Source organism: Bombina bombina, chromosome 9 (assembly GCF_027579735.1).
Source record: "Bombina bombina isolate aBomBom1 chromosome 9, aBomBom1.pri, whole genome shotgun sequence".
NCBI classification, from domain to species: Eukaryota; Metazoa; Chordata; class Amphibia; order Anura; family Bombinatoridae; genus Bombina; species Bombina bombina.
In genome coordinates, this window is record NC_069507.1 from 180,694,060 (window position 1) to 180,707,080 (window position 13,021).

Below are 13,021 nucleotides of genomic sequence, written 5' to 3' on the forward strand. Positions count from 1 at the left end.
CACCTATTTGTATATAAAAGCCCAATACTTTACAATTTAAAAACTTAATTTATGCTTACCTGATCAATGTATTTCTCTTTGACACAGTGAGTCCACGGATCATCATCAATTACTGTTGGGAATATCACTCCTGGCCAGCAGGAGGCAGCAAAGAGCACCACAGCAAAGCTGTTAAATATCACTCCCCTACCCACAAATCCCCCAGTCATTCGACCAAAGAGAAAGGAGAAAAAGGAAGCAACACAAGGTGCAGAGGTTTATATAAAAAGAAACTGTCTGAATACAGGGCGGGCCGTGGACTCACCGTGTCAAGAAATAAATCAGGTAAGCATAAATTTTGTTTTCATTCTAATGACACGGTAAGTCCATGGATCATCATCAATTACTGGTAGGAACCAATACCCAAGCCAGAGGACACAGATAAAGGAGGGACAAAACAGGAAGCTAAACAGAAGGCACCACTGCTTGAACATTTCTCCCAAAAGAAGCCTCAGTAAAAGGATTGAATTTATAGAATTTGGAAAAAGTGTGCAAAGATGACCAAGCTGCAGTCTAGCAAATCTGTTCCACAGAAGCTTCATATTTGAAGGCCCAGGAAGAATAAACAGCCCTTGTGGAATGAACTGTGATTTTCTCAGGAGATTGCTGTCCAGCAGTCTCATATGCTAAGCGAATAACGCTCTTCAGCCAAAAGTTGAGTGAAGTAGCCGTAGCTTTTTGACCCTTGCGTTTCCCAGAAAAGCAAACAATTCAAAATACTGACAAAAGTCCTTAGTTGCCTGCAAATAAAATGTTAGTGAACGCACAGCATTCAGATTATGCAACAAGCATTCTTTGTAAGAAGGATTAGGACACAATGAAGGTACAATTTCCCGATTAATATTCTTTGGGCAGGAAACCACTTAGTACGCAGAACCACCTTAGAGTGAAAGATAAGGGGAACCACACTAAAGCAGAGAGTTCAGAAACTCCCAGAGCAGAGGGGGAAAAAAAAAAAAAAAAAAAACTTTCCAAGATAACATCTTATATCTAAAGAATTCATAGGCTCAAACGGAGCCTGTTGTAAATCCTTAAGAACAATGTTAAGACTCCATGGAGGAGTAACAGGTTTAAACACAAGCCAAATTCTAACCAAGGCCTGACAAAACTATTGCACGTTTGGCACATCCGCCAAGCGCTTATGTAACAAATAGACAATGCCGAAATCTGACCCTTTAGAGTACTTGCAGACAAACCCTTATCCAGACCATCCTGGAGAAAGGACAAAATCCTAAGAATCCTTACTCTACTCCAAGAGTATCCTTTGGATTCACACCAATACAAGTATTTATGCCAGATCTTAAGATAAATCCTGCGAGTCACAGGCTTACGAGCCTGAATCAAGGTCTCAATGACAGACTCTGAAAATCCATGCTTGGATAAAACTAAGCGTTCAATCTCCAAGCAGTCAGCTTCAGAGAAACAAGATTTGGATAAAGGAAGGGACCCTGAAGTAGAAGGTCCTTTCTCAGAGGAAGTCTCCAAGGTGGAAAGGACGACATTTCCACTAGGTCTGCATACCAAATCCTGTAAGGCCACGCCGGGGCTATGAGAATTACAGATGCCCTCTCTACTGCTTGATTCGAGCAATGACTCTTGGAAGGAGAGCGAACAGAGGAAACTGGTATGCTAGACTGAAATTCCAAGGGAACACCAGAGCATCCATCAGAAAGGCCTGTGGATCCCTTGACCTCGGGCGCTTGACATTCTGCCGAGATGCCATGAGATCCAGCTCCGGCCGCCCCCATTAAAGGGTCAAGCTGGAAAACACCTCCGGGTGTAGTTTCCACTGCCTGGGTGAAAAGTCTGTCTGCTCAGAAAATCCGCTTCCCAATTTGTTCACTCTGGTATGTGGATCGAAGATAAACGGCAGTCATGGTTCTCTGCCCATTGAATAATTCGAGCCACCTCTGTCATGGCCAAGGAACTCAGAGTTCCTTCCTGGTGGTTGATGTAAGCCACCAATGTAATGTTGTCAGACTGGAACCTGATAAACCGGACTAAAGCTAACCGAGGCCAGGCCAGTAGAGCATTGAAGATCGCTCTCAGCGCTAGCATGATTATGGGGAGATCTGACTCCTCCCAGGAAGGTCTGCAGAAGCAAGTTCCCTGGGAGAGGTGTTCTTGAGACAACCAGCACAGAAGAGAGTCTGTCGCGTGATCCAGATCTATTCGATGAAACAGATACGCATAGTCCCTGTTCCATTGCCTTAGCATGCATAACTGCAGAGCTCTGAGATGGAACTGAGCAAATGGGATGATGTCCATGGAAGCTACCATCAGACCAATTACCTCCATACATTGAGCCACTGACGGCCGAAGAGGATGAAGGGCAAGACAAGAGTTGAAGATCTTGGATTTTCTAACCTCCGTCAGAAATATCTTCATCGATAGGGAATCTATTATGGTCCCTAAGAACACTACCCTTGTAGCTGGAACCAGAACTTTTTTCCCAGATTTACCTTCCACCTGTGGGAGCAAAGAAAAGACAAGATCTCTGTATGAGAGTTTGCTTGTTGAAGACAGTGCCTGAACCAGAATGTCATCCAGATAGGGCGCCACTGCAATGCCCGGAGACCGGATCACTCCCAATAGAGCCCCCAGAACCTTTAAGAAAATTCTGGGAGCTGTGGCAAGGCCAAACGGAAGAGCTCGAAACTGAAGGTGATTGTCCAAGAAGGCGAATCTCAGAAAATTGTGATGAGCCTTGTGAATGGGAACATGAAGATACGCAACCTTTAGGTCTATGGTTGTCATGAACTGACCCTCTTGGACCAAGGGAAGAATGGAACGTATAATTTACATCTTGAAGGACGTTACTCTGAAGAACTTTACATTTCAGGTCTAGAATTGACCTGAAAGTTCCGTCTTTTTTGGGAACCACAAACAGATTGGAGTAGAGTCCCAGACAATGTTCCTGCATTGGAACTGGAACTATCACTTATTTACTTTTTTTTATCTGGTCTACAGATAATCTTGAGTGGAGGAACCTGCCCCTGGGAGGAAAAGTCTTGAATTCTAAATTGTAACCCTGGGATACAATGTCCACTGCCCAGGAACCCAGGACATCCTGTATCCAAGCTTGAGCAAATTGAGAAAGTCCTACTGGATCCGATCGGGGCAGACCCTTCATGCCGACTTGGAATCAACTGCAGGTTTCTTAGATTGTTCCAAGACTGATTGGGCTTCCAAGGGGCTTCTAGAGAAACAGTACTGCTCCTTTAAATCATTTTTGTTACAAAAACTAACAGAGCAGACCCAACTTAATGACTTGTAAGAAAAGCATCTGTGATAAAGGCTAACTTAAGAGCCTCTAGAGGGGTATCCATCTTAATGGAATCAGACAACGCATCAAACCAGTAGGCTGCCGCACTGGTGACAGTGGCAATACACACTGCAGGCTGCCATTGGAGACCCTGGTGAACATACATCTTTAGCAAGGCCTCCAACTTCTTATCCATTGGATGCTTAAAAGAACAGCTATCCTCTATAGCAGAGCTTTCCAAACTGTTGTGACACAATGTGTCCCTGCTTCAGCACACTTTTTTTTAAATTGTTTTGTTTCCAACTTTCCGCCTGACTGCTACGTATATCACATAGTTGACACGTGATTGATACCTAGTGCGTCACAGATCATCATAACCTATTGACGCAGCTCAATGGGAACAAACTATTCTCATTGGCGGCACATTGGCTCCTGACTGAACGTGTAGTCAGTGAGTGGACAGCAGGGTGTTTGCAGCACAGGCAGTAGTCAGACTCAGCGCTGAAGTCGGCATCTTAAAAGGGACACTGAACACAATTTTTTCTTTTGTGATTCAGATAGTGCATGAAATTTTAAGCAACTTTCTAATTTATTCCTATTAAATTTTCTTCATTCTCTTGGTATCTTTATTTGAAATGCAAGAATGTAAGTTTAGATGTCGGCACATTTTTGGTGAACAACCTGGGTTGTTCTTGCAGATTTGGTGGATAAATGCATCCAATAAAAAAGTGCTGTCCAGAGTACTGAACCAAAAAATAGCTTAGCTGTTTTTTTCAAATAAAGATGGCAAGCGAATGAAGAAAAATAGGAGTAAATTAGAAAGTTGCTTAAAATTGCATGCTCTCTGAATCAATAAAGAAAACATTTGTATTCAGTGTCCTTTTAAACGCTGAGCTGCAGTGTTTTTTGCGGCTAGCTCCTAGTAGTGCATCGCATATATGGATAGGAAGTGGAAGCTTAAAAATGCTTGATGAAATGAGAGTATATCTAATATTCCACCAAATATTCAGAAACTGTTAATCCCATCAACCACATATATCCCAATAAAATATTAAGCAGCTATTGGTGTTAAACTTTTTTTTATTCCTGCACATACATACCGTTACTTGTAAGTACATTTCGTTATATAAAATGTATGTATATGTCCGTATCTCTTAAAACAAGTTGGTTTAACCTCCTGTTTGCTACAACTGATTTACTGTGTCGCAAAATGATGTAGGTCTAAAAAGTGTCACCATCATGAAGTTTGGAAAGCACTGCCTTAAAAGATCATAAACGCCAATTTTTTTTCATGATTCTAATAGAGCATGCAATGTTAAACTGATTTACTTCTATCAAATTTGCTTTATTCTCTTAGTATCCATTTGTTAAAGGAGCAAAGCACTACTGGGAGCTAGTAAACATCAGATGAGCCAACGACAAGACGCACATGTGTAACTACCAAACCGCAGTTTACAGTGGCGCATTGCTGCTCCTGAGTCTACCTAGGTATGCTTTTCAAGAAAGGATACCATTGATAGTCTGCAAATCTATGTACATAGTCAGCCCCTTACTAAGTTTCAATAAGCTTGATTGATAAAAATTGTTTGGAGGTGGCTAGCTCTGCACAAGGATTTGTGTGAGGGAGGGGCAAGTAAAAATAAAAGTGAAAAAAAAGTGAAAGTGAGTTATTGTTTTAGTGAAACTATTTAAATTGTCAAGTATATTTTAGTCAAATAAAAGCATTTAAATGGTTATTGAGGTAATGATTAGGGACGTGCATTTGCTGCAACAAAAGCTGAATATGGCCACAGGCAGCAGCATTCAGTTCTCTTCAGAGACTGATTTCTTCTTCTGAAAGTGCAACACACAGATCTGTATTTGTTCATTATTGTTGTACTTTCACCCAAAGAAATCCAGCTCTGAAAAGATACAAATGCTGCTGCATGAAACCAAATTCAGCATTTGTTGCAACTACAAATGCACATCCCTAGTAATTATTTTTTTCCTTCCAATAAAGCACAGCTGAAAAGTTGATCAAATATGAAATTAACCTATTCAACTTGAGTACACCTCCAAATTATATCATAATTTTTCAATTGGTATACAACCAAAATCAGTAATTTTCTGAAATAACTATTAGAATTTGAAAAAATGTTATTTTTTAAAAAAAAAAAACATATGTAGAAAACTACCCACTAGTAATTTAAATTGCCCTTTATATTCAAATTGACTAATACTTCCCATTTTAAATAACACCTAAACTTTTCTTGAAAAAACAAACATTTAAATGGTGCTCATACGTGCAACATAAAATTTGTTGGTTTAAGTGGATGAACGTAAAATGTGATTACATATTCTAATAATTACATGCATACATATATCACAACATTTCTGCATATGTAAGAAGATGTATAGATATATAAAAATTTGCAAGACTTCTATAAACCAAGTTTATGGTACTTACCATCATTCACAGCTTTCTTCTTTATTTCCAAGCTTTTAGGAGTGCCACCCGATAGTCTTGAAGACACTCTCTTAGACTTTACTGAGATACTAGTATCTGAAATTGACTCGTTCAATTTATTACGTCCATTTACAGTTAATTCTTGGTAATTAACAGGTGTTGTATCAACATTCTCAATACGATCGCGATTTATACTTCGTCTACGTGTAGGGGATTTCTCAGACTGATTTGCTTCAGTCTTTTCCAGGCTTTGTGGTGATCTACTGGATGGAATAACTGGTGTTTTATCTTCTTGTTTTGAGTTAGCTGTATTTTTAAACATCTGATAAAGTTCACTAAATGGAGACTGGTCTTTTTCATCCTTGGGAGATCTTCTATAAGGAGAAATTTGTAAAGAACTGCGTTTCTGTGTCTTCTTTGTGACATTTCCTTCTGATCTACGTTTGCTTTTATTTGCTTTAGAATCTACCAAAGTCTTATTTTCATCTGAATAAAGAGAAAAAAGTTATTTTCTAAAATAATGCAAATGTCAAATTTAATGCTTTAGCAGAAATAAAATACATACTTTTATTTGACGCTTTTTCGTTCACAGTAACCTGTTGAGGGAAAAAGAAAAATCTTGATACTTTTGAAATTGTTGGAGGAAAAGGGTTTGATACTGTATACTTTGACAATTGTACTACACCAAAATCAAGGCTGTTTTTGTGAAGCAGCTTCTGTAATGTGCATTTGATACTATGGTAAGCTTTAAGATAAAACATTAATGTATTTATATATTAAAGGGATAGAAAACAATTTATTTAAGAACTTACCTAATAAATTCATTTTTCATAGTGGCAAGAGTCCATGAGCTAGTGACGTATGGGATATACATTACTACCAGGAGGGGCAAAGTTTCCCATTACTTAAAGCCCCCGTCCCATGTCAAAGAGTACTACCCTCCATAAGAGACAAAACAAGCTGACACTTCTCTGCCAACCTCCTGGGACAAAAGGCAAAGAATGACTGGGAGATGAGGGAAGTGGGATGAGTATTTAAGCCTTTGGCTGGGGTGTCTGCCTCCTCCTGGTGGCCAGGTTCTTGCCCAAAAGTAATGAATGCAGCTGTGGACTTATTTCCATTTAGGAAGAAAATGCCTATAAATACACCTCCCACCACACTCATACCTTAGTTTAATGTTTAGTCAAGTAGTGAGGTGTAAAAAAAAAAAAAAAAAACAGGGTGGGTCTCGGACTCTTGCCACTATGAAATTAATCAGGTACGTTCTTACATAAATTATGTTTGCTTTCATGTAAGTGTCAAGAGTCCATGAGCTAGTGACATATGGGATATAATACCCAAGATGTGGAAATCCAGGGTCACTAGAAGGGGAGGGATAAAATAAAAACAGCAATTTCCACTGAAAAATAAAATCCAAATAATAAAAAAAGGGACATAAAACAAGTTGATAGACAAAATATAATATGTACATTAATTACTTAACCTGCAAATGTATACTGCAATGCCTCACCATTAACCCTTTCTTTTACGTTTCTGAAATGTACAGCTCTAACTCCCCCCAAATTTCTTTTATGGCTGTAGCTATATCCATTGTTTTGGTAAAATGCACAAATGAATAGAGATTATCTAATGGAGCATGCCTAGAAGCTGTGAACTCAGGTGAAATATAATGCCTGTGTCTAAACACGGATAAGAGGGGTGGAGCACATTGTCCAGACAGCATGGCTATTTTAAGTAGCTTTGCTTATTTTTGAAAATTTTAAAATACTTACTAAAATTTGTAAACAATTTTTTAATGCAAGCTAATTTTACTTAATTTGCCCTTTTAGGATATGCACAGATCTCAACCTGTTTTAGGGCACTTTGTTTTCTTTACATTTTTTTCAAATAAACTCAAATCATAGGCAGAAAAAAAAATCAAACTAAAACAGCTGCCTGAAGAACTTTTCTGCCAAAGACTGCTTCAGAAGAACCAATTAGTTTAAAAAAAATTAGTAAAAATTAGTAAATGTATGCAAAGACCAAGTTGCTGCTTTGCAAATCTGATCAACTGAAGCTTCATTCTTGAAAACCCAAGAAGTGGCAACTGATCTAGTAGAATGAGCTGTAATTTTCTGAGGCGGAGACTGCCCCGTCTCCAAAAAAAGGCTTTGTGAATCAAAAGTTTTAACCAAGATGCCAAAGAAATGGGAGAGGCTTTCTGACCTTTCCTGGAACCAGAGAAATTAACAAAATAAACCAGGAGTCTTTCTGAAATCCTTAGTCTCAGTATTTCAAAGCTCTTACCACCTCAAGAATGTAGAGAGATCTCAAGATAATTCTTAAGATTAGGACACAAGGAAGGAACAACAATTTCCCTATTGATGTTAGAATTCACAACTTTAGGCAAAAATTTAAACGAAGTCCGCAAAACAGCTTTATCTTGATGGAAAATCAGATAAGGAGACTCACAAGAGACAACAACTCAAACTCTTCTAGCAGAAGAGATAGCCAAAAGAAAACGCTTTCCAAGAAAGTAGTTTAAAATACAAAGAATGCACTCAAAAGGAAGAGCCTGCAAAATCTTTAAAACCAAACTCCAAGGAGGAGAAATTGACTTTGGTTTGATACAAACCAAAGCCTGAACAAAACAGCGAATCAGGAAGTTTAGCAATCTTTCTGTGAAATAAGACAGAAGGAGCAGATATTTGTCCCTTCAAAGTATTGGCAGGCAAACCCTTATCCAAACCATCCTAAAGAAACTGCAAAATCCTAGGAATTCTAAATAAATGCCAAGAAAAGTTATGAGAGGAGCACTATGAAATATAGATTTTTCAAACCCGATAGTAAATCTTCCTTGAAAAACACTTACGAGCCTGTAACAGTGCTAATCACTCAGAGAAACCTCTATGAATAAGGGTTCAATTTTCACACCTTTAAGACTTGAGATACTGATGGAAAAAACGGCCATTGAGACAGGTCTGGCCTTAAAAGGAAGTGGCCAAGGTTGGCAACTGGACAAGATCTGCATACTAAAACCTGTGAGGCTGGTGCTATCTTAAACACATGAGATTGTTCCATTATGATCTTGGAGATCACCCATGGAAGAACTAGAGGCAGAAAAATGTAAGCAGGTTGGTAAAACCAAGGAACTGCTAAAGCATCCACAATCTCTGCCTGAGGATCATTGGACCTGGAAAGGTATCTTAGAAGTTCTTGTTCAAACAGAAGACTCCACATCTGCACAATCTTAAGAAACATCTGGATGGAGAGACCACCCCTCCGAATGCAAAGACTGACGACTAAGATAATCTGCTTCTCAATTGTCTACACCTGGGACATGAACCACAGAAATTAGACAAGAGTTTCACTCCACCCAAGAAAGTATCTGACATACCTCTCATCCCTAAAGAGCTGCGAGTCTCTCCCTGATGATTGACATATGCCACTGGTGTGATATTGTCTGTCTGAAAAATAATGAAAAGTTCTCTCTTTAATAGAGGCCTAGAGATGCAACAACTAATCGTCATAATCGATAATCTATTATGAAAATAGTTGTCAACGAATCTCATAATCCATTAGTTGTTTGCAATTAGTTGGTCTGTGCACAACACCAGCGGCTTTACTCCAATGAACTCATGCATATGGTATTGTGTTTTATGGTTATGTCCTTAGCCTAACGGATGTCTACAGACGTCTACTTTTCACTTTTACAGGACAGTATACGTTTACAACTACCCCTGGCTTATGTGCAACCCAGATAGTCATCATTTGGATTGTTTATCTGAAGATAGCATAGAGTTCTAAAATATTGATTGGTAACTTCACCTCTTGAGGTTTCCAAACCCCTTGTTCCGTCAGAGACCCCCAGACAGCTCCCCAACCTGTAAGACTTGCATCCGTTGAGATCAGTCCAGCAAGGATGAACAAAAGAGGCCCCTCGAACAATACGGTGATGGTCCAACCACTAAGACAGAGTGGAGTGTTGGGATTTAAGTATCAGTTGTGATATCAGAGTATAATCCCTGCACCATTGATTCAGCATGCAAAGCTCTCATGAAAACGAGCAAAGGGGATCGCGTCCGATGCTGCAGTCATAAGACCTAAAATTTCCATGCACAGCCACTAAAAGAATGATCAAGACTGAAGGTTTAGACAAGCTGAAACCAATTTAATTTGCCTCTTGTCTGATAAAGACAGTCATGGACACTGAATCTATCTGGAAACCTAAAAAGGTGAGCCTCGTCAGAGGAATCAAGAAACTTTTGTAAATTGATCCTTTATATCTTTGAAGAAACCACACTAGTTGTGTGAGATTCTGCTAAATGAAAAGACTGAGTTAGTACCAAGATATCGTCCAAGTAAGGAACCACAGTAGCCTGCTCTTTGATTACATATAGGGCACAAGAACCTTCAAAAAGATTCTTGGAGCTGTCGCTAGGCCAAATGGAAGAGCAACAAATTGGTAATGCTTGTCTAGAAAAGTGAATCTCAGAAACCGATCGTGGTCTGGATGAACTGGAATGTCAAGATAAGCATCTTGTAAGTCTATTGTGGACATGAAATGCCCTTGCTGAACAAAAGGCAGAATAGTCCTATCTTGAAAGTTGGGACTCATACATAACGATTTAAAAACTTGAGATCCAGAACTGGCCTGAAAGTTTTTAGGACAATGAATAGATTTGAAAAGAAACCAAAACCCTGTTCCTGGAGAGGAACCGGTACAATTATCCCTGCAATTCAGAAAAGCCTGAGCCATAACAGGATTTATTGAAACATGAGAAATAAAGAATCTTCCCACGGGAGGTCTTATTCTGAAACCTATTCGATACCCTTGAGACACAAAATTCTGAATCCACTGATTCTGAGTCGAATCTGTCCAAATGTCCTGAAATAATTTCTAGCTGCCCACAACCAGCTGAACTGGATTGAGGGCCATACCCTTCATGAAGTCTTGGGGGCTGGACTTGGTTTTTTATAAGGCTTGGTTTTATTCCAATTTAAAGATGGTCTCCAATTGGAACCAGATGCCTTGAGTGGTGTTCTGTTCTTTATTTTGACAAAAGGAACAAAAAAAAACAACTTAAAAAAAACTTAAACTTAAATTTACCCTTAGACTTTTTATCTTGGGGTAGAAAAACTGAAAAAAAAAAAAAAGCTCCCCCACCCAGTGATAGTGAAAATAGAACCCAATTGACAACCAAATAAATTCTTACCCTGGAAAGATAGATAGTAATCTAGATTTATACACCATGTAAGCATTCCAAGATTTAAGCAATAACGCTCTTCTAGCTAAAGAAAGATTTAAAATTGATCTTTATAAACATCACAAATAAATGATTAGCATGTTGAAGCAGAAGAACAATACTAGACAAAATCAGGATCTCCTACCCAAGTTAAACTGTCCAAACAAAAAGTTGAAGAAGCAGCCACATCAGCCATAGAAATAGCAGGTCTAAGAATATAGCCAGAATGTAAATAAGCTTTTCTGAGATAAGATTCAATCTTCCTTTTTAAAGGATCCTTAAAAGTAGTACTATCTTCCATAGGGATAGTAGTACGCCTGGCAAAAGTTGAAACAGCCCCATCAACTTTAGGGAAAAATTACCCACAGGTAAAGGATACAACCCGTTAAACCTAGAAGAGTGATTAAAAGAACCAGACTTAGACCATTCCTTAGTAATCATGTATGAAATAGCATCTGGTATAGGAAAAACCTCAGGAGCAACCTTTGGGCGTTTAAAGACTGAATTTAAACGGTTACTGGCTTTGTTATCAAGAGGACTAGACTATTCAATACCCAAAGTAACCAAAACTTCCTTCAACAAAGAACGAATATAATCAATCATAAACAGATAGGAAGATTGGTAAATTTCAAATTCTGATTCAGGATCCTCTAAACCAGAGAGATCCTCATCAGCAGAGGATACTTCAGTATGTTGTCGGTCAATACAAATTTCATCAGAATTATGAGAAGTTTTAAAAGACCTTTTACATTTATTTGAAGGCGGAATAGCAGACAGCCTTTTCTATAGCTGCAGCAATATCAGGTACATTAGACGTTGAAGGAACAACAGACTATGTATTTGTACTAAAAGAAACATAAGCATTCAATAGCTTGCCATGACAAATGCCACATAATTGAGCTGAAGAAATAAACAGCTTTGGAAGAACTGTGTCCAGGCAGCATGGTTTTTACAGCAACAGAGGCAGGATCAGACTGAGACATCTTTTAAAATGTAAAAAAAAAAATATAAAGCATTTAAACAAAATATTCAAATTCCTCATACAGTTTCAGGAATGGGAACAAATGCTTATGCTAAAGTAATATGCAAAAAAAGTAAGCATCATAGGTCTCTAAGATATAAAGAGTACAAGAAGCATTAAAGGAAGAGGGGTAATATACAAAAAAAAAAAATTGGCGTCAAGTAGGAGACAAGACACAAGGAAGTGAAAAAAAATTTTGGTGCGAAAGTTAACACCAGGGAATGACGCAACTTGCGTCATAACAAGCGCAACTTTGCGTAAGAAGCAACGTCAAAGACGCAGGAAATGAGACTTGTGTCACTTTTGGGCAAATTCGCGGCAAAAAAAATCCACACCAAGAATGAGGCAATAAAAAACATTTTGCGTCCTCGCAAGCCTATTTTGCCCGCAAAATTTTTTGGAAAATAAAGTCAAATTGAAAAAACTGGAAACCCAGGTAAGAACAAAATTAAAATAAGCATCCCAAACATAATTTCCATACTGAAACTAACAGTCTGCAAAAAAAAGGAAAATATACATAGAGCTGACTCATGGCAAATGTAAGTAAACACATATTTAAAACTTTACAATAGAATATAAAACACCAAACATAAATGAGTCTTAAAAAAATGATACATACATATCAGAAGACACCACCCCACATGCAGACAGTCAAACCAGTACCAGAGGTAATGGTATAGGAGTATAACGATCTGAAAAGGGAGGCAGGGGCTGAATCCCTGCGACTGATTACAGAGAGCCTTTGAAATGATTTCCCATGGGTGAAACCATACAGTCAACAGGCAATACTCTCTTCACATACCTCTAATTGGGCTTCAAAATGCTTAGAAGCGCCTATCAGAAGAAATCAAGCACATCTCACTTCACCACCTCCATAGAAGGCAAAGTTTGTAAAACCAAGGTAATTAGTGTGGTGGGAGGTGTATTTATAGTCATTTTGAGGTTTGGGAAACTTTGCCCCATCCTGGTAGGAATGTATATTCCATATGTCACTACCTCATGGACTCTTGCCACTTACATGAAAG

The 13,021-nt window shown here is 38.6% G+C and overlaps 1 protein-coding gene across 4 annotated transcripts in view; it reads right to left on the reverse strand.

Annotated features, from left to right (window-relative positions):
- Window positions 1-13,021, reverse strand: part of MKI67 (marker of proliferation Ki-67) — a 98,753-nt gene that overhangs the window by 72,853 nt on the left and 12,879 nt on the right. For all 4 annotated transcript variants that reach the window (XM_053692510.1, XM_053692509.1, XM_053692508.1 and 1 more), the window contains exons 6-7: window positions 6,316-6,346; window positions 5,751-6,236 (exon numbers count right to left, since the gene is read on the reverse strand). In XM_053692510.1, coding sequence (XP_053548485.1) covers window positions 5,751-6,236; window positions 6,316-6,346 — 517 coding nt within the window. The remainder of the gene's footprint in view (window positions 1-5,750; window positions 6,237-6,315; window positions 6,347-13,021) is intronic.